Below are 23,369 nucleotides of genomic sequence, written 5' to 3' on the forward strand. Positions count from 1 at the left end.
AAAAAAAAAGTAAGAAATGAAACGGTAGCCAGCAGACCATGAAAAGACTTCCAGCTCCCCCAAAGCAACAGCCTGCCCCCGCCTCTGCGTCAGCATGTTGACTTTTAGGGCACTGGTAACTGCCCAGGCCAGCTCGAGCCACAGTGTGCCACTGCAATCTGTTCACACAGAGGACTCTTCCAGCTCTGTCATTCCCACAGTGCCCAGATTGACTCCCTGGGAAGCAGCAGGGACCGCAGAGAGCTGACGAGTGCCCATTGGGACAGAGCCATCCCATGTGACAACAAGCCAACAGAGACGCACCCAACACCAAACACAGACCACATGTGTCTGCTTGCCTGTCCATGCAAGCCCTGAAGCAGAAATACAGTATGCACAAATACAAACTACACTACAGTGCACAGAAATCCTAAGGGAAACACTGACTTTAGTATGTCATACATTAATAGAAATTGTTAAGACTTTAGTATGTCATACATTAATAGAAATTAGCCTTTATGGATTACTCCAGTGCAGGACTGGAGTATTTCTGCTATGTATTAATTCCAAAAGACGTTTCACAAGTTTAATTTAGTTACAGGTCTTTTTTTCAGACTGTGGAGTTTCCATATTCCATATAGACTTAATGGACTCATTTCAGGGCTCTGTGGAGGTCAATCAGACAATTTTTGCACACCAGCTTCCAAATTATGGAAAAAGCTTCCATCTTGGTTCCTAAATACCTTTTAGTTGTATCAGCAACATATGTCAGATTGTCTGCTTTTTTAGAACGGTGTTGATTAAAGTTACTAATCTAATCCAAAGTTATGAAGAACACTTTTTTTTTAAATTTATAAAGCAGAACTTTCATATCGCCCAAATGAATCAGAAAAGCTTTCTACTAGGCACTACATCTACGTGGGTTGGCAAAATTTCCTCTGACACATGGCATCTTTCCCCTGTAGGCAAGTGCAACTACACCGCAGTCATCTGGGGTGAGTCTCCACTAGGCTGGTAGACTGACATTTTATAATGAAACATCCTGCTAACTTCCTGAACTGAAACAGATCAGAATCACAAAGCAGAAAAGTGATCAAGTTCTGTTTATGAGCCACAGGGCTCTTGTTCAAGGTGTATACAATGCAGAAAAAGGTACTTTAATATTAGATTTACTTCACTATCTTTCTGTACAAACATTGCCAAATTAAGGAAAAAAGTTTGAACTAACTTGGTGCTGTTTTTTAATATTTAATAGCCCACAGCTTGTACAACTCAGAATGGATCAAACTACACTGCAAGAGGAGTTTGATTTGCTCTGCTGCTTTATCACATCTCACTCAAAGGACAAAACATCTGTTGTCTCTTGTTTCTGATGGGCATTCGGGTACGTGAGTGTAGGAGTGTGCATTCTGTGCTGTAATTGGTGATCAGGACAGCAGCCAGAAGGGCCAACACAGCCCACACCAGGGCCATCTAACAGAATCTGCAGATTGGATAGAAGTCGGACTGCTGCATCATCATTGTAGACACAGACATTACTAAATTACTAAAGAATTACTAGAAAAGACCTGACAGACCTGCATAATACAGGTCATTGTGCTTCACAGTCATACAATCACACAAGGGCTACAAGCAGTTCAATGCGCTAACCTGCTAACTGCAGATGTTCACCCCATAACAAACTGGACTTCTGAAAATCTATTTGTTCACGCATACAGTACAGTACTATGAACCTCAACAGGATAAGTGGACTGAGGGATGGATGGACAAATTCAATCAGGCACATGAGGATTGCTAATTTTCTGACTGACTGACATGGCGTACAGTACTACTGAACTAATGCATCAAGCCCAGCACACAAGCACACTCTGAAGAACTGCACGCACTGTGCCTGGTCTGAAAGAAGATCGTACAGTGCGGGAGCAGCCTGACATGTGCTCCTCTGGGCAGCTGACAACAAGGGATCACCATAACCAAATCCTAACTGTAAGACCCTGCTTGGTTGCATTTGAGTAGCTCCAAGGCATTCAGGTCTTTGACGGCAATGAAATGTTAGCAAATGGACTGTTATGGGAACAAGATGTACAGACCACTGAAAGAACTGCATCCACCCTAGCCAACCTGCACGGTGTGACATGAAGCAATCACTCACAGAGCCTCTGTCACCTCCCGGCCCTGTTCCATTCCTGATCAGCCGTAAGCAGAGCGGTTTTTCAACAGATAATCTATTGAGCCAAGTTACCCCCAACCTGCGGTTCTGGGAAGAACCTGCATGTGTTCCAGAAGCAAAATGCTGAATTACATACAGTATTATTTTCCCTAATGATATCGGTCATAGCACAAGAAAAGTAAAGAGAAAAAAGCAGTAAGAGTAATAATAACATTGCTAAAAGCGTGTTCAATGTTCCAAGACCTCTTATTATTATACTGCATAATGCTGTCAAAACAATAACACAAGATTATGACCTTATTAAATCAGCCGCGAAAATATGCAGTGCAAAAACAGAAATGTCCCTGCAAAGCTGAAATCAGGCTGTCAGCCAGAGAGCAGCTGAGAGACAGGGTACCACAATCCAGAACACAGGAGGAGAAGGAGAAAAAGCAAGTTATCACTAGAACTCTACTGAATGAAATAGAAGCAAAGTTTCTAATTGGAGCCAATTTAACAAATGAAAGACAAATGCTTTGATAACTCAAGTATAAAATTCTAATAGCAATCTCCAAACAGAGGAGACAAAAGAGCAGCACTGCTTCCCTTCACTAAGTCGAGCCAGACAGAAGAAGGCAGAATGGAGAAGGAATATGGTCAGGGAGAGAAGGAGAAAAGGATGAACGATCGCTGTGCAAGAAAATGACAGAGGGTTGACCTAGTGGTACAGGATGGTCCACTAGCCTCCTGAGGCAGCTGCACTTAAGGGGGTGAAGCGATTCTCCCTGCTTCTGAAGAGCTTTGAGATCCTTTGACTGGAAAAAGACTGCTTTTTTGCTTTAAAAGTTCATTTCAAGCTACAGTACATCCAATTCAGAATCTCTGACAACTGCTGTGATGAAGGAGCACATGACTACAGCAGTTCACTGAGAACACACAGCCATAGGTTACTATGAAGAATACTCAATAATAATTGTTTGCATTCAGGTTACAGTTTTCATCCCAAAGGATTCCAAAGCACCACAACTATAGGAGGGGATCCACTCATCTACCACTAAATGCAGTCTTCAAGTGGGTGACACATACAGTAATAACCATCCTGTGCCAACAGCCCTCCTACACAACAGATCAGGTGAAGGAAACTACTTCACCAGTCTGAATTAAGTCTGAGCTTCTGGGAAGCTGGAGTGTAGAAGCCAGGACATCAGAGTTAATCTCTTACAAACATTGCCATGGGATCTTTAATGTCAAAGCAGTCAGGATATTGCTTTATCTCTCATCTGAAACCCAGCAACTCTTACTGCATAGAAAATCTGGTCCAGAGGGAAGAGCCCGACCCACAGGTCCAGGTACACCACTCCAAACAGCTGACCCAGCACACGTCTGTGGCAGTACGTGACACTTAAATCCTTCCCCATCAAGAGCCCATGCTCACCAGTGGTAAGAACTGAGAGAAATAAAGGTCAGATACAGTAACATGAAACAAAAAGTCAAGGTTATGGAAGATCAGAGCCAATTTGTCAGATCTATGGGACACCAAGAGTGACACTTCTTGATGGGAAAGTAACACAGGACACAAAGCAGAGTTATATGCATCTTATTTGTCTTCCTCCTCTTTGCAGGTTTCACTATTGGGCGTACTGCTGTCCTGCAGCTGCGGTCTGGGAGCTGGAGAGAAGTGACCTGGAGATGAGGTGACAGACTGTGACACACCAGCTCGACAGACAGATAATGCACGACTCCCCTGATGAGTCACTAATCCTAATACTGTACCACATCCAGCTTATTTTGGTATTGCCTTTCTTGCCCAAAATACATTTTTTAAAGTATCTTGGTATTTGCAGTTCTAGAATTTTGTGAATCAAAATAAAGAGCCCTGATTTCTATTGTCTACTGAAAATAACAATTTACAGGTTTATTTTCATGTTCGACGAACCGAACTGTGAAAAAGTGCACTGTAATAATGCATGAAATATGGTTTATTTTATTTCTAGTTCTGTTTCCCATAGACTTTTTTTTCTTCAAAGAGGACATGAGAATAAAAGCGCAGTTGTCTGATTGAGCAGCAAAGTAACCCTGCTGTGTTCAGTGCCTATTCAGTGTGAAAGATGGTCTGCAACAAAGGCAGGGCGCTCAGTTTCATCTTACACTGCTGGTGAAATTCACCTTCTACAACAAATTATTTAAAATGGACAAAAACAAGCAAAAACTGGAGATACACGTGAAATTTGCAAATGGTCATATTTATCTGTGAAGGCATTTATCGCTTAAGGTGTTTAATGAGAACACAGCTCCAAGTTTTAAGCGCAATATAGTATGTACAGACAATACTGGACGTATGAAAAATGAGGCTGCTGGGACATTTTTCTCAATTTTGCAGTGTTTTTAGAAGTCATTAGCACGATGGGTGCCTTCCCAGTCATCTGTTAATGTCCCTTTATTACAGCACCCTGGCAGCAAGGACATCTAGAGCAAATCACCACACAGGTAAATGAGCTCACGACCTGGGGAGGGAGTCTGACTGATGAAGATATACAGTAAGAAGGCGTTTTGAGAGGACACGGATGGAGGCCCTAGCAGACTCTCTCATATGCTGGCTCCTTGCTACAAATGCAGGAAAACACAAGGGACAACTGCACAGCAAGTGCCAAGGTGCCAACTCAGGAGGAAAGCTGTAAGGGGAACCCATCAGTTATGGGATTCTCTCTCGGCGTACATGTGTTTCTTATTCACAAATGGTCCAAGTGTGCAGAAGACAGAAAGGAATGCTGGGAAAATCTTCAAGACCGCGCAGGTAGACACAGAGAGAACTGGCAAGTCACAACTCTTAAAATAAGTGCATAATTCTAAGAATAAACTTTAGCTAAGTTGAAAGCTATTTTATTTGTTTCATTATTTGGTTTTCCTTATCTCGGTTCTTTTGTAAATTGGAACTGGCAGTGTTTGCCTTATGAAGAACAGATTCCAGTAAAGAGGTGATAGTTCCCCATTTATATTTTTGGTTTTTATACTGTTGTTGACAGATTCTTTAGAGCGAAATGGCTCATACTCTACTGAAATTAATATAGCTCTGGGGCTTGATCTGAATCTGGATATGTCAACCGGCTGCCTCCTATTTCTTCAGGAAAATGTAGTCAGAAGGACATTTTTTTCATTTCATTTTTAAATAACAGGATGGCAACCATAGATACACTGTGTACAGGTGGAATATTTAGACCCCATGCACACTTTGTTTTTACCAGAGAGGTAAACTCCACCATGCATCAACAGTGTTCAGTCCCCACTGCACCTGTTCTCAATGTACTGTATGATATCACTTGATTTATACTGGGAACTCCCAACATATCCTGCTGTGACTCCAGAGAGACAGCAACTTGCCTAGCTAGACTTTTAATATTGTTTAGCCAGAACCTAGGTTTTCATCAGATGCTCGAGTTTCATCCAGCTTGCAACAGCCCTGGACATGTCCTCTACAGTGGACCCAAACCTCCGGCTCTGGGCTACCAGGAATAAGCTGCTTTCTGATCGTGAATGGATGTTTAAGACTATTCGGCTGAATAAAAATAATATTGAGAGCAAACAAAATCAACCTTTCAGTCAATTGCCATGTTTATTAAGGAGGATAGATGACACAAAAATAGATTTAAGATATAGATATAAGATATAGTATATAACTGAGATCATTTCAAGTAATCCGAAGAGTTGTTTGAATCTACTTTATTATAAACACACGCCTTAATGAATACAGTACCTAAGCAGCTATCAGCCAATTTAAGAACCACTGAAATTAGGCATGTTAGATTGTCAGAAGAAAGATTTCCTAATGCACATGGATGGCCACTGTACGGAAACAGACTATTGCAGAATAGACAATTTAAAGTTGTGGCACAAGATAAATACAGTATTTAACCAGCTATGCATGTAAGCAAAGTGTGTTGTAAAACAAGAAGCAACAAGGGGGGCTGACACCCACAGGTTATCCCAACCCCATAAATACTATGACATGCAGTTTATGGCCATATACAGTTGATACAATGTGTTAGGAACTGCATGTCTATATCTGTAGCAACTGTTATATTTTCAAGGGACAGGGCCTAAGCTCAGAGTTTTGGCAGTGTTTTGAGTTCCCCCTACAATGTGAAAGAGCAGTACTGAAATCAGATTTCATGTGGGATGTCAGCTGTTAACATACAGCAACAGTTCTTCAAAGCATCTAGCTGATGGCATTACTGTGCTGCAGTACTACAAAAGACTGATCAATCAATCAATGAAAGAACCACATCAACTATTAATCACTGAGCTCCCTAAATGCACTGCAGATCCACAAATCATCTTTTTGTCTAAGCTCAGTCTGCCTTACGTCTTCTAATTTATAGTAACACATATTTATGCTCATTGGACCTCAGAAAAAGAAATATGTTCAAATATTTTGAGGAAAAGCAATGAGAGCTGTTTCAAAATGTTGGAAACTGTAATATATGCCACTCTTCCAAAAACCATGTCAGTTCATTGTTATTCTGCTTCTTCTCCTCTCACACAGGGATTCAATGAATTTAAGAAGAACATACAGTACCAAATGAGCCATCATTTTTTAAATCAATAATAAACCTTAATCAGAACATTAATAAACTTTAGGCATTTAACAGTGTTGAATGTGCTTGTCTGAGTTATAAAATATGATGTCTTGATTTACTCTGCCAACATTGATCACTCTTGTCAGTGCACACTTATAACATTTTAATCAAACCTTCATCTTGTATTATTTATAGATTAATGTATTGCTTATGAAAGATTAATGCATTCATGGACTGACTATGCGCCTGGTCAAAACTACATGTAGCAAAGAAAACTGAACTCTGCTATGAAGAGAATGTTTTCTGTCGTTATCGTTCTTGATCATCTGAGATCGAGATTATTGGCGATCTTTTCTGATCAGGCCAACATGCTAAATCTAAAACTACAATTCCACTTCATTTTTTACTATATGAATGTCGGATCTTAATCTAAATTCCGCAGTAGCAACTGAGCAAATTAACAATCAGCAGAAAAGGTACAGGAGGCAATTAAACATACTGCCTCATCAGCTCATTCCTTATCGCTTTCATCAAGAAGACAGATGACCTGCAAATGAAGAACAAAAAGCCATGCTTTCCAAACAGTGTTGTCAGACAGGCCCTGCTCACACACAGGACACCTGCCACTGGAAAGCACCAGCACTCCCTGCTGCTGAGGTCTCAGTGACACACGATTTTACATTTTTAAAGCCAGCATTCTGATTTCAAGATTTCACATCAGCATCAAATCCTCAAAGGCACTGACAAAGTCAAGGCAAAAAGAAGATTTTAGAGGCAAGAGCATACCACGAAGAAGATAACACAAGCAAAAACCATGTGGGAGGCAAAGAAAACATTACAAAGCAGATGGAATACATCCTCTGTTAAACCAACTACTGCACAAGCAACATCATGATATAAACACGTCGACTGGCCTCCCCTTGTTTGGGACTGTTGGTGGTACAAGGTAGAGGGGGGGAAAATGCGTTACTTCAACTGTGCTTGATAACTTCAGAAAGTGGTTACTATAAGGTCTTGGGGCATCACTGCTATATGACTGGCTCTGCAATGTGTGACAATAATACCACCAAGGTGGGCACTGAATAACAACATTTTATTTTATGTAGCGCCCTTAAAAGGTCTTGTTAGAAGAAAAATTATTTCTGCAGTGGCTCTTTGGGTGGTGCATGCCACGCCCTCCGTGCCAAAGATGGCGTTGAAAACGGAAACACCTCAAACTTTCACTGGTTAAAAACAGCCAGAGTGTTAATATAGCTGTTTGCAACATAGGAAGAATCATGAGCCAATTATCCAAACTCCAGTACCAGCTCTCCAATGCATCGGACATTTTCTCTCAACTCAGATGCAAATCTGAGAAAGGCCTGAAACTCCAGCACTGGAGCAGGGCAGGAACTGCAGGTCTGAACTGGGATTGAGCATTATAACCTCATTATTGATGGAGTAACTGGGCAGCTGGCCGACTGGTCTAATCACACAGTGATCCAGGAGTAATGAATAAATCCCCTAGCCAGGACAGGTGGATAACATGCTAAAGAGTGATTGATTTTCTGCCTTTTGTAAACGGTAACATTAAAGATCATATTTTCAAGAGGCTCCAGTGTGCTGTTTCATTGTCCCTATATCTTGCGTGATTGGAAAGCATAACTTGTCAGGGGTGTCTGTAAATGCACATTTTGCTTCTTCACACACGCCACACACTCAATGAAGGAAATGAAGATAAAATAAAAAAGCGTTGATGAGTGCACTTAATACACATGGCACATTGTTAGTTGATAGACTCACCTCTGAAAAATTAGGCTGCTGCCTCCAGCATTAAGCCACCTCCTTGAGGGGGCGGATTTACATTTGTCTGTTACTAAATAAGCAAGAAAGAGATCCCAATTCAGGTGAAGACATGCTTGATTATCAGGAGGGGTGCACCAGACTCACAGGTAAAGGGATCTCAGACAAGCAAGGGAACAAGGGAATGAATGTGAATGGAGTCTTAAGAGCTACTAACAGGCACAGCCACAGGCTCAAAGCAGAGCATGTTGCTGGATGACACTGCTCGTTATTAATGACGCTGATGTTACTGGAGCTGCTATGGGTAAAAACAAAACAAGTACTGGAGTTTTATTAGGCGATTAATAGTTTGAAACATTTACTTATTCAACAAAACAGTTTACCAGAAAGAAAGTCTTGAGGTGGAGGGTCCAGGGAGTATGGATACCCTGGGGACAGATAACAACAGCGCAGTTAGAGCAGCGTCAGCTCACATCCAGGAATGGAGACAACATTCTTATTACATAACTGTTGCATCCCCTTCAGTTTTTTCAACACTTTAGGGCTTAGGAATACAAGTCAACACTGGGCCGAGGACATTCCATGCTGCTAACCTCACTTGCAGCACTTTCCACACAGAGATGTATGGAGCCAGAATAACAGCTTTGTCTATTCAATTTGTGCAAGTCTGATTGGGTAAGAGATTCTTAAATCTCCATTCCAGTGTTAGCCAAGCAAACAGAGAAGTTCACAATGCACAGCAGTTTCATCCAGTTCAGGTTTTACGTGCAGATCTGTAGATCAAGCTGCACTTGATACCTTTCTAATAGCGCACCCACACTGACCGCAATATTAAATCCAATGTCATACTTTTGCATGACATCAGCACTAAGGCCCCCTGCATTTAGTAAAATCATGAAGTGGAGCAAACTGCTCTAGAAAGGGAAACATATCCTGGACATCCATCTGTCCCCTATGCACAGCAGATGCAGAATACACTCTGGCTTACTTACACAAAGCAAATATTGCTTGAAGTAGGCTCAGTTGCCAGTGACATGCCTTAGCAGTTTATGTAAAAACAGGTGGCTAAAATGTCCAAGTGAATCAACTTAAGGCGGAAACGTTGGCTGAAACAGATAACTAGTATTGTAAATAATTGTGCGTTCCAAGGCATCTTTATAATGGCATGTCACCAGTTTTTTCATTGCAGTCTCCTGTCAAGGAACTGATTTTTTACATGGGACTGTGGCATTTTGAGCGTACATTGTATCATACAACATACAGTATTCTATAATAACCTAAAAACTTCCAATTGGTATAGTGGACATTTAATTTAGGTTTTATACCAGATTAACCCTTTTTAGACAAATGATACCAATATGTACAGTATGTGTAAAACTGTGGCATCTTCTAAGACCAAGGAGTTGCTGTTACTTGTTTACAGGATTCTTCATTCAGATGCTGATGCAACTTCTCATTTCTCCCCCTGACCTGATGAGAAAGGCTGCTGCTGGCACATACAGTAATTGATGCTGCATGTCAACTAGGTGGGAGCTGCTCTTGATGGATGATGTGGGTCTCCTCCTGTATTTAAAGATCTTTCGGATCCTTTCAGCTGATATACTGTACATTCAAATAAAATATTGTAATCCTAAACTAGGGGTCCCGTGGACTCAATGCTTCAAACTGTTCCCTGTCAAGTCACCACACCACAGTAAGAGGGGATGTGCATGTGGATATTTGAAGCAGTCCTACTAAAACTTAATCACTGGTGGATTACTCTCCCCTAGGCTCTTGTGAAATTAGCTTGAGTTAACAGCAGTGGTCTACTAGCCTTAATCCCTCCTGTAATCCGAGTATTAGCCTAATGACACCAGCCTGCACAGCCTTTACACTGCCCCCTGGAGATCTCTAATCTCTTTAGGGAAAGCAGGGCACGGGCTGGTCACAGGGAAGTGTCCACTGTGCTGTGAGGAGTACGTGCAGGGTCCCAGACACTGGTGTCTTGTCTCACTGAGACATTCATCTCATGGTGACACCAGCCCACAAAGGCTACAGTTCTCTTCCTGTGCAGCAGGAGTACAGAATGAAGCAGAAAAGCACAAGTTAGCAAGAAGATAATACTTGTGTCACTCTCAAAACTTTCCAGGATTCAAATATACAAAAAGCAAGGGCAGGTGGGAAAACATGACACAAGCCATGGACAAAACACAGTAAATAAATGGTTTAAATAACAAACCTGACAAAATGCCAGGCAAATTTACAGTGATAGAAGTTTATGGAGGAGAAGCTCAAGCTGTCAACTAAGCTTGCAACCTGCGCTTGGAACAAAGCCGTGAATTCATAGTTTTTACTAACACAGTCCGAGTTATTTATGGGAAGAGCAGTATGAGAATGTCCTGAATCCTTCTCAAAGTGTGAAAGGCATGTGTCCTAGTTAGATTACACCCTGTCAACTTCAACGGAGTCCTGCCACCCGCGAAGACTGGCACACAAGGCCTGCAGGAATCTAGGAACCAGATAAGAACTCTTTATGGACAGGGAAAGGCCTACCTGCGAGGCCATTCCACCAGGATTCTGACAAAGCCAAAGCTCTTTAACTGGCAGCTTAAATGAGAATGAATTCACTCAAACACAGTAGCCCAGGATCCAACTGTACCACAGACCTGAGCTGGAATGGTTCTGAAGGTGCCACTTTTGACTCCCCCTTTCCCTAAGAATTCTTTCATCATCATACTCACATTAGTAGTCAAGAAGACAGGTAATATTTGCTTATATTCCTTACTAAAGAAAGCCTGTGCTTTAATTCTGGCAAAGCAATTCTTCTTCAAACAGTAATTAAATAAAAGGTTCAGGGTGAGGGATGAGGAAGAAGTGAGCTCCGGCTGAGCTCCCTGCGTGAGCTGATCAAGCTGCTCAAAGCAATGGCCATAGCAAAGCTCTCTCCACTACAGCAATCACACAGGATGTCACAGAGTCTGCTGGAGCTCATACATCAATGCTATCCCCCCCCGCTGTACTGCAGACATTCGGAGAAAAAGGGAAAGGAGACTAATAACACACACTGAATGCCAGAAGCCAAGTCAAAACTGGATCTGGAGAACTTTGCATCAGTGCAAAATAAAAGAACCCAATTATTTATCATACACAGAGTAAGGAACTTTTTGCAAAGATAGTTACAGCCTAATGTTGGCACACAGGTTACCAGTGTATGCTGCACCAGCTGAGATTCATCAACTGTTTCCACAGCGACTATTACCGTGTAATATACACAGTATATTACAATACTACACGATGACATACTGTTCTTAAATGTTTTTAAATTTAACATGATTAACATTAATTGTTCTGGAGGTTAAGGTTATGTATAATTTCAAAATTATGCATAATGCTATCCGTGGCTTTTGACTAAACAGGTGTAAGAAGCCTCTTACATCTTAGCCCAGATGAAAAGCTACAGTGCAAACACCAAATGTACTGTAAGTGTCCTGTAGAGCCCAACAAAGGGCATCCAGCTTCTACAGTATGTCCTTGAGTTGATGCACATTTTTCTGTAAGACAGATGGGCAAACTCCACTGCTGGAGTGCTACTGGATCTTCAAGACTCTTGCACCAAGCTCTCAGCTCATTTCATTACTTAAATTAAATGGGCAGATGCATTAGTTTATAGGTCCTGTAATATTTTACATCACTGTATCTTGAATCAAGTGTTTCTTTAATCATGCATTATAAAACACCCTGAGAAAGGAAAACATATCCAATGCATTTATATTCTTAATCAGTGTTCAATGTTAATTGAAAGTTTTAGCTGAAATGAAAAAGAAAAAGTTGTAAACTTGGACACAGGAAAAACAGCTTTTCTGCCAAAGCTCTGACTATTTGTATTCTTTCCAAAGAAAGCCAGAAAAGTGTAAACTTCACTTTTCCTGAATGGAGTATTGACTATCCCAAGTTGGCAGTATGGTCCTGCTGCACTACAATCTGAATCTGAAGTATCCTTCCCATTATGACCTGGGGTCACAGTCGATAAATCAGCACCTTTTACATGCAGGATGAGAGGCCGGAAGAAACCTTCACATTACCATTTCCATTAGAAATGAGGGTCTCAGTGCACATACATCCCATGCTGGCCTTTGGTTTTAGCAAGACGGGCAGCTTTCCCAAGAGGCTTTCAAATAAGAAAGCTGGCCGAGCGTTCAACAAGAGTGTTTCTGAAAATTAGGGAATGATTCAGCTATCAGTGGGGGCAGGGTTCAATCAGCAGTAATGCACAGTCTGGCAGTCCGTGTAGCAAAGTAAAAAAAACACATAAAATACATTAATTAATAAAAAGCAGTTTAAACTCAAGGCCTACATGAACCGAGGTGGTTCTTACAAAGAAAGCCATTAGCATGAGGAATGTGCACACTGGATTACGGAGACCAGTGAATGGGTGACTGTTGGGGAGGGGAGGCAATATTAAATATGGGAACTGATGACCATTCACCCACAATACCCATCTACTGTGGCCAACTCTGATGAGACATTTTCTGTCAAGGTGAGCAAGCGCCCTGAGACCCCCTGCTCTGCATCCTCTCACACCCATGCAGCTTGGGCCACAGCACAGCCTGAGGAACAAACAGGCTGGGAAGAGATGGCTGTGGGAGAAAAAGGCGTGGCTGGAGCTCCAATAATTAGGCCAATCCTTTTGTCCACAACAATACACCTTCATCCATACAAGCTGTGTTTCATACCACACCAGGACTGTGTGGACTGTACAACAGACTGCTATTGCTTTCTGCAATGGGTCTTGAGTTCCATTTGTTAGACAGCAGGGCGCAAAACACAATATACAGTATGTTAAGGGAACCTTAATTTTGCAGGTAATTCTGCATATAACAGCTGTCCCACCAGTAAAACACCACTACCAAAGATATCAAGACATTTAAACCTCCTAAGGTCTAAGGTTATTATTTATTAGATCTGCTAATCCTCATCAATATATAGCCCCACTGTTGCATAATCTAGTCCAGAATTATGCATAACAACCCATTCTGTGGTTTGCTTTATTACAGAATGCAGTGCATTAGATACGATTTAGAATTATAAGCAATAATGACATCATGGACTCCAGAATCCATGCCTTTCTGTCAATTTCTGACATGGGTATCCCCATCAGGGAAGCAGTTACCAATGCAATGCAATGACACAGAAGCACTGCGCACTAAAGATGTAATCTAAGTCAAACTGCATAGCTACTTGTTTACAGCACACTTTGGGGCCAAAATTGTTTTCTTATATTTTATTCCTTTTTAATTTAAACATTTTATAACATTTTACTTGTAGGCCAGGTTAAAAATTCAACTTCCTTGCAGATGGAATATTGCATCCCATGTGGTATACAGTATATGCACCCCATTGTCCAACTAAACCCAATTATTAACCAGTAAACTGGAAACATCTACAGTATAAATGGTTTGACTGCAAGACCGCATTTATGAAGAATAAACAGACAAAACAATAATGACCATACAGACAGTACATTTCACATTTTTAAGCTAAAGAATTTACTTAAGCATCTTTTGTTTGTGACTCCTGTGAATGCCACAGGAATACAGACATGACCAGGGAGTAACTCTCTGAGGAAGGCTTGGCCAACATAAGCCAGGTATGACAGATGTTTGTAAAACTGCAGTTAAGAAGGCCCTAAAGCAGCCTCAAAAGAAAAAAAAAGCAGTACATCAAAACATGCTATAAAAAAACTCCCATTCTCCCTATCATGGGACCAACAGATAACCAGCGGACTTCCCAGAAAATGACCATCACACTGTAAATATTTTAGAGGAAGGAAAAGGTGACAAATCACAGCTCAGACTGACTACAGGAGACAAGCAGAGTGTTCAGTTCTGTTTCAATTTAAGAAGAAGAAAGAGAAAACGGAAAGGAAAAGATGGAGATGGGAGTAGAATAGAAGAAGACAAAGTAGCATTAAAAAGCACAGCAGAAATAAAAGTGAAGGGGGATATTCTACAATACTAAAATACAACTGGAATCATATTAACTGGACTAAAACAAAAAACTCTGGAAAAAGTCATGGATACTCATGGATAGTGCAGGTAGATGCACACAATTTATAATAAATGGTATCTGCCATTTTACACACTTGCTAAGTCCAACAGAAAATAGCCCTGCTATGAACATCGCAAAAGGTAAAACAACTCTGAAAAAAGGTCACTGTGGGACTTAATATAAATCATTGGATGTTCCCTTTAGATGTCAATGGAGACATTGTAGAATCTACCGATCTTTCCCGACATGCATGTCATGGATGAGAAAGCTTTTTTAAAGTTACACTTACAGGTTTCCTGCCGTGTGCCGTTTCAATCTGTGAAACATGGTAGAGCTGCACTCTTATTCCCGAACCATGGGACACAGCAAACAGGTACGGCACACAGCTGGAAGAGCAGTTGGTCAACTTGTTTTTTGTGATATGGTAATGGAGCGTCGCCACATCCACAGAACTATAGCCTGGCCTCAGTATCCAGCTTGAGGAAAGGTGGAGGACTAAAAACAAAAGCCATTCTGAATACCTGATGGACCACAGCAAAGTTTACTGGCACGAAATGCTTGCCTGTAATTGCCAATGACCTTTTTACAGATAGGGGAGTCAAGCTCATGATTTAATGCCCAAGGCCCTTCTTCTTATCCATCTCCCTTTCCCTCTGCTGCTGTCCTCAATCCCCTCCCCATCCCTCTTTTCCTCAGTCCCTCTCTCCCCCCTCCCCTTTCCCTGACAGGACAGCGACTGACCACATGGAGCCCGTGGCAGGGAGGATGACAATATGTCAAAATCAATCACAGCACTGACCCTTCAACCCTCCCACGTCATATCTCTCCACTTCTTTTTTTTTTGTCCACCGGCATTCAGAGACGCATTTACAATGTACTTAACCCATGCTGAGCCATGACCAAGGCTCTCACAAAAATAGTCATTGATATGTACTTTGCCAGCCTGTGCCTTTGAGATCCACATAAAGGACAAGGGGTGAGTAAAAAAAGCACAGCGCATGATTGTAATGGGGGAAGTAAACAGAGAATCTGGTCAAAAAATGTTTCTTCTCAAAGCAATGCAATGAATGCAGACTACCACCATCCTTCTGTCCCAGCAGGGAATGTGCATAGTGCACAAAGCCACATGCCCCTGTACTGTGAAAGGGAAGGAGACAGATTAAAGTATAATTGCCTAGCACAGCCATTTCTGAGTCCTCAGCAGTTTTCACTGATTGCTGCACTGCAGGAGGAGCACGAGAAACGTTTCACACAGAGCAGGTACAGAGGCGTGCTAGAAACCAAGTCAGCAAGTGTCTGCGCATCTAGCTTCTCACATTACATACTGCAGCGCAGAGCATGAATGCCTCCAAGCCCATCGCAGGAGTGAGAGCACAGCAGTGTGCCCTGAGGTACACGTGCGCAAGTTCAGAACAACAATTCTCCAGGAAGCACTTTCACTTACAACTTCATAATAACCAAGACATTAACACTGATGAGCTCAGTATACAAAGCATGTATCTGTGAAAATAAAATAATCTGCAGAGCTGTATCTTTAGAAAAAAGATTATGGGTCTCAACAAAGGTGACACATCCAACAGTGACAGCACCCAAATGAGTTTAGCTGCTCAGTTCTTCCAGAGCACCAATATTGCTCTGGTACTTTTATAAAAAAAACAACAATGTATTTCAAGTGAGGTCTAGATAATGCACTACATGACTTTAATGTTACTTATCTTGAAATAACCTATAGTACACTAGTAAGATGGCTTGATTTCATATCACATTTTTAATTTAGCTAAGAATGTAAATGGTCTTCATCATCTCATCTCTGCGCTGTCCAGGACTGTGAAAAGTGCAGGAAAACACAGTTCTCAGAAGGATTCCACCCATCCTCTCCATTCTCAATTCATAATTCTCCCATCAAGGAGATAGTATAGGGGACCAAATTCAAATAAAAACATTTATAAGAAGTCCTTTGTCCCCTCTGCAATAAAACTGATCAATAAATGAGGATAGTAAACCTCCCACTACCAATTTATTTATCAATTTATTTATGTGTTACATACTGTAGTGATTTCATGTACTTCATGTACATTAACTTAACATGAGTGTTATGTGTTGCTTCTGTATTTTGTACTTTTCTAGATGAAGCCAAAGACAAATTTCCACAGTAGTGGACAATAAAATATATCTGTCTGGTTAAAGAAAGTAATGAGTCAACAAACTCCTAGATCATACAGTATACTGTATTCTCAAAACATGAAATTCCCTTTTTTTTTCAAATTGTCACACTTTTGATATTTGAAATACACCTTCCTGCTTTATGTGTGTAATAGCTCGTATTCAAACATTTTGAGTACTGAACCTATTCTTGTATCTGTGAACTTGATACATCTGTTGACTAGGTCAATGTGTAGATCTTTGATGCAAATGAAGACCAGCAGCCATCCTAAAACTAACCTCTGTGTTATCCACTGTTGCCCTTACACAGGTTGGTGCCCTCTCCTTATTAACTTGTTTTCTGCTCTTTAAACATTTGGTTATGTGCACAGATTACCAGGGACATGAAAAGTAAATCTTGAGGATAAATCTTTCATCTTGCATTTAATCAAAAACTTCATGAACCTCCATCAGATATTGTCACATATCCCAAAGTCACTGCAGTACTTAATCTAAATCTAGGAGTTAAGAATGATGCTATACCTTTCCAAATCACTACTTTTTTAACATAGATGCTATTCAATTTGGTTCTACCATTTTTCTGAATTTACCTGTACATTTAACAGAGACAAACGGACTGATCTCTAATTACCTGCCTCTGCACCCCTCACACAACAATTTAATTTGTGATATTCGGTCAATAGGCAAAAATCCCTGTTTTTTTAAGAAGCATTCAAAATAACCTTGGTAGTGGTCTATGAATAATTCTCCTAATTTCTTTGTGTGCCATTGGGTAGATACTACTGGTCTAGGTGATTTGGTCAAATTATCAGTTAAAGGGACTATCTTTTATGGCTAATACACTGAAATGGTTTTGAATTGAGTGCAATTGTCTGTTAACCTGTGGCATGTCATTAGTTTCCTCCTCTTTGAACAATTCTATGAAATAAACATTGAGAAATTCTGCCATCGCCACTTTGTCTTCTACAACAGAACCATTTGTACTGTATATCTGAGACATTTATTTCATTACCTATCTTTTATTGTGATACTGTAAAAGAAAAACTTGGCGCTCATTTTAGGTCCCACTGTTCTATTATCTTTCTATCACTCTCTTGGGCTCTTCTAATATCTTTCAGGGTTTTTGTTTGCAGCTCATTGCCTCCTCTGGATCCATTTTATATTCTCCATGAAGCTTTTTATTTCCTTTTGTTTTTCTTTAGTGATCTCTTAAGCCATTTAGGCCTCTATCTCCTAGACTTTAATTTATTAACCTTTAGTATTTATAAACCTATAGCAGAATCATTTTTATGCCTTTATACTTCCCTTTCTGAAATGTACATTAAGTATACATTCAATATTTGCCTAATTCACCCCTTAGCCTTTTCTCTTAAGTGATCTCATTCCCTTTCAGAAAGTCTGCTTTTAAAATGTCCTTTTTCGACAACACCTGTGGAGTCTTCAAATATCCCTCAAAAGTGATTACACAGTGGTCACAGTTTCCCAGTACTTCTTCCCTCACTCTGTCTTGGTCTTTTGAATAGACAAGATCAATTTCTACCGAGGGTGCTCGCAGTAAGAAAACTGTCATTTCTCAAATTTAGGACATACTGTATGATCCAATGGGTTATTCCAGTCCATATAAAGAAATCTAATGCCCCAAAATAATATGGTTTACACCTTGGAAGATCATGCAACTGCAGTGCATACTGAAACAGCACACCGACACTCTGAGCTGGGTGATCAGTAGAATAATCCTGTTGCTACAACTCTAGAAGTTTTATTCTCCAGTTTGATCCATAATAATTCAGAGACAAATCACACTATTATGTTTCTGCTTCAAAATCATTTTTGATGTAAACTGCTATACCATCACCTCTGGTCTTGCCTGCCTCAACTGAACACTCTGTGCCCGCTAACAGAATGCATCCTATTCACTCTCCATAATCTCCCATACTCCTGTCACTGAGGTATCGGCCTCAGTGGACTAGAGACTTTTGTTTTCCTAAGTCTATTCTGCTGGTTTATTCTACTACAGAATATCCATTCATTAGCTTTGTTTTCTGTCTTTCAGACCACACTTTCCTATTCCAGATCTGACTCAGTGTTGTTACTTTCACACGAAACCATATCGAACAAAGTTGATTTGTAAATCACGATGGTTTAAAACATTCTCAATTATGATGTCAGTCTATTGTCTTGGACCAAAACAAGGTAATCTAAGCAGCAGTAGTAATGCAAAGAAGATAATCAAAGAAGTGCTAAGTCTAGCTACAGTAAATGCCAGAAGCTACAGTATATCACTCTGCATCTCACAACTGGCAATACAATGAAGCTAAGCAGGTATGATCCTCGCCAGTACCTGGATGGAAGGTTGCTGCTGGAAGATGTGTTAGTGAGACCAGAAGGGGGAGTTCACTCTGCAGTCTGTGTGGGTCCTAATGCCCCAGTATATGATGGGGACACCATACTGTAAAAAAGGTGCTATCCTTTGGATGAGACGCAAAGCCAAGGTGCTGACAACTGGTGGTAATTTAAAATTTCCCCCTAGCCTTTACCAATCATGGCCTCATAAGTGCTTTCAGATGGGGTGCACTTAAGCACCAAAATAAGATATTTAGAATATTTTTAAAGCTGTGCTGATATCCAATACATTGACTGATACAATGATTGTGAATGTTTTTAGAGCCTGAGGTGCATTATTCACCTTGGTAATGACAGAAATTGAACATGTAGGAAATGAGTGAGAACAGCACCCAGCAGCACCGTGTTTAATTCAGAGACCCAGAGGACCCCAGTGAATTCACTGGAGTTTGAGAAATAAGGATGTTGTGTGTTTAGACAGGAGTTGAGCAGCTTACTGTGCAGTGAGGTGGTATAATGCGATTGGAAAAGACGAGCCTGTTGGGTCTTGCTCCCATAGCGTGCCAGCACAGCAGGCAGCAGATGACAGAAAAAAAAAACAAAGAAATGGAAAGGATTGGAAAAGCTAGGACACTAGGTCCCTCCTAGTGTGTGCATCAGCCTTGCTCCTTGTGCTTCTTAGATTAAGTTTTGAGTTGCCACTACCTTGGCCAGGAGTCAACGGCTTCCTGGAAATGAATGGTCAGAAGGAAAAAGAAAGGAAGGGGGTATATTCAAACAGGCCACTGTCCACAGCCGTGTTCTAGAAAGCGCCGGACCCGTCAAACAGTTAAAGCCCAGATGTTGTGTAACGTGGCGCAGGAAATGGCTTGCAGACATCTAGTGGGCTGTCATCTCCAATTTAGCGTCTGCCATCGCCGGCCCTTCAGCTTGTATCGCATCGCCAGGCAGCCAGGAGGGAGCTCTGCGAAGACGGCTGAGGCAGCTGACCGTTACCTAAATACACTGCAGACACTCGCAGAAGGGAAATCGCTTCAGTCCAAAACGAGAAACAAAAACAAAGCTTTGAGTGATGGCTTGCCCTCTTTGATCACAGAAAGCAAATCTGATTTTAATTTGTTTTGTTGGTTTATGTAGATCCTGGAAAATCTAAGTTAGGAGTGAAAGTACATAATAATATTAATATGCACTGCAAAGCAGTCAGAAACTGATCAAGCTGCTGTGCAGTGACAGTCCGATTTATTTCTGTTATAGTTATTTGTGTAGTTAATTTCCAATAAATGCCACTTTGTATAACGGACAGATTACACATCTCCGAGATCCCATTTAGGATGGGTAGATCAGGGATGAAAGCAGTCTCTTGCTTTTGGAGAACACACTGGATAGTGAGAGGAAGTGCTCAGTTTAATTTCTCCTTAAGCCCAATGGTTAGGAGTTAGGGCTCTTGGGTAGGAGTCATGTCTGCAGCCAAGTTGAGCAGAAGGAATCACATCAGTACTGTCAGTACGCTAGGGAAAGAACTAGCATACCCAGCTGTGTCCCTGGCCAAACACAATCAGTTAGCTTAATCCCAGAGGGGGTTAAGACTATGGAGCACGCAGATCCGAGGGCCAGATGTAGAAAGTGTGCACCTGGTGTAAATCCACATTTGCACCTGAAGAAGGCTCCACAGCCATAATGCTGTGTTTCTTTTCTTCTCTTTTTAGCATGGAATAAACCTTGAAGTGTTCCTTTAATAATCCACACTTTTTTAACAGAGGCAGACACAGGGGATTCTAGTCAGTGCAGGTCCACAGAGTCAAAGGGAAGCTGCATCTGATGAACCCTCTGGCGGATAACCCTCAGGTTGCAGGGAAGCAGTGGCCGGGTGATTGGCGGCTCGGGGAGAGAAGCCCTCTCAGTAGCAGCATTGATGGAAATGTACCCAGTAGGGTTAACACTATAACCCAAGAAGGGAGTGTAACACACAGAAAACAGAGCTTCATGGTTACAGAAAGTGAACCCGATCGTGGTTTTGGTGTGAGAGCATGAGTGGCTCCTCTTGTCTTGGATCCAGAATCTGGGGGTGTAGCCAAAGACTGAATGTCTGGTCCCGGAAGACCTGCAGGTAGCGAGACTCTGTACTTGTGTGTGTTGACTTTGGGTTACAGTCTCCCAGAGCAACGAAACCCAAGGAGGTAAAAATGAAATCCAGCCCCAGGTCAGCTAAAACACCAGAATTAAAAATTATGTAGTATGGAAACTGCGAGCTGCAGACTGTAACAGGTGGAAGGTTGCCATGGCGTTCACACGAGAGACAAGCTGGGACCCTGTTACAGTAACGTACAGCAACCACATAATCATGATCGTGGTTACCATTTTTCCCTCTGATCACATCATTTAAACAGTGTTACCAATTCTGCAGCTGAGGCAATTACTGCAAACAAGATTATAAGAACAGCAATGCAACAGTAAAAGAATTGAAATCATACTACTGTATATCATATGAAATATCATATTGAAAACACTCAGGGGATACTTTAATGCTATTTCTTTAAAAAGTATTACTCCAGCATCATTCAGTGCTCAGTAATGTAACAACACTACTTAATTTTAATTTCTTAATTAAGAATTGACAAAGTAACTGAAATAATTTATATTCTAAATTCTTCAAAAGCCAAAATTCCAAATATCTTCAATATTTATTTCAGGGAATACAGCTGCATGTTAACATTACACAGAGATGGCACAGAGGGGGGAAAAATTAGCAGTTAAGCCTAGTAATAGTACTTTGCTGAGCAGCTTTGGTAGTTGTGTCAATTAGTATTGCTCCTAGAGTTAAAGAGAACAGGGAGAATCAAAGACTTCTAAACTTTACATGCCCTGCTGTACTGACATTTGGCAAGAGATAAAAGTTGGCCATTTGTTCTCATTTTCTAATATACTAATATAATAGTTGGCACAATGCTGGCTGTCCATTAAAGTGTTTCATACTGTAAATTAATGTTTACTTACGTAAAATAACTTCTCTGTTCCAATTTTGCTCTTCTTGTTACATTTGTCATTTAAAGTGAATAAACCAATGTCATGAATGTTGACTAGAGCAAAAATGTAAATGGAAACCTGTTCAATGTTCTCAAATAAGCAGGATGCAGCAATATGAACTGACCACAGTGTTCAACTGTCACCAGCTGTATCTCAAACAGAATTAAGTACTCTACACATACAGAAACTGTTTTTAGTTTTAAAGGTCAGATATGCTTTTCCTTACACAAGTGTTGTTAAAGAAAACATAAGTGCTTATTTGCAAAGGTACAATTAAGAGGAGGCCATTTGGCCCACGTTAAGCAAATAATATTACCAGGACTTCGGAACGAACAACAGGGTTTTCAGCTAAAGAAAAAGTGGACGCATGAAATATTCCAGCCTATCTGTAGAAATGTGCGTGACCCTTCAGACCTCTGAGTGGATCCCAGACATGTTTGTTTCCCTGCTGGGCTGCTACAAGAGCCAAAGTAGTGTTCATTCCATGTAAAAGGGTGGAACCCTACAACTTCCCAGCCACACAGCACGTTGTCCCCCTTGGCATTAAAAGATTCCCGATTCCCACGTCAGGCCCTGCATGAACTAGAAGGGCCGACAATCAGATCTTTCTGTTCTCATGTCTGCTCTATGTTGTGTTGGGTTTGGCTAATATATATTTGCATAATGCTATGCAGATACTTTTAACCATGCAAACTTGCATTATACATAAATATATAACACTCACATGGTATGTGAATGAACTCTGCATGCTTTACTATGGCAGGGCTCTCCATTACGCTGACAATAAATGTGGGTAAAACTGTAACATAAAAAGACAAGGAACAAAAGCCAGGAGAATCAAAGCCACAGGGGTGGCATGGTACAGTGTTACTCTGTTTAATCCAGTTTCCAAACAAAAGACAAAGATCAGCCTCGTCTGCCTCATCTGATATGCTCTGTAAATTGCGACGTGAGCTGTACAAGAAGAGACACCAGCTAAATCTTGTCATCTCTCGGCTCTTGCCGTTTCCATGACGACTAATTTGTCTGCCTCATGCCCCCGCTACCCCGTTTGCGACCAACAGCCACCGCCATCACCTTGAAACGGAGAGGGAGGGAGAAAGAGGTAGAAAGAAAAATGAGAAAGATTATGATGGGAGGGAAAGAGAGAGAGAGAAAAGTAGCATCTGGTTGCCCTGTATCCATGGTGACCCTGGATGCCATGTGGCGTACTTAATGACATCACACCTGCCACTGCAGTCCCATCTGCGCCTGCAGCCTTGGGCACCATGGGGTACACAGCTCCCTCTCCTTACAGTCTTTCAATGGATACCCCAGATAAGGACAGC

The 23,369-nt window shown here is 41.1% G+C and overlaps 1 protein-coding gene across 4 annotated transcripts in view; it reads right to left on the reverse strand.

Moving 5' to 3' along the window:
- The window catches only part of LOC102690024 (chloride channel protein 2), a 273,605-nt gene that overhangs the window by 148,058 nt on the left and 102,178 nt on the right, over positions 1 to 23,369 (reverse strand). For 3 of the 4 annotated variants that reach the window (XM_069197305.1, XM_069197306.1, XM_015361707.2), the window contains exon 3: positions 8,868 to 8,912. The exons of the other annotated variant lie outside the window; for it this stretch is intronic. In XM_069197305.1, the coding sequence (XP_069053406.1) occupies positions 8,868 to 8,912 (45 nt within the window). The remainder of the gene's footprint in view (positions 1 to 8,867; positions 8,913 to 23,369) is intronic. 4 annotated transcript variants of the gene reach the window in all.

Source organism: Lepisosteus oculatus, chromosome 13 (assembly GCF_040954835.1).
Source record: "Lepisosteus oculatus isolate fLepOcu1 chromosome 13, fLepOcu1.hap2, whole genome shotgun sequence".
Taxonomy (NCBI): Eukaryota; Metazoa; Chordata; class Actinopteri; order Semionotiformes; family Lepisosteidae; genus Lepisosteus; species Lepisosteus oculatus.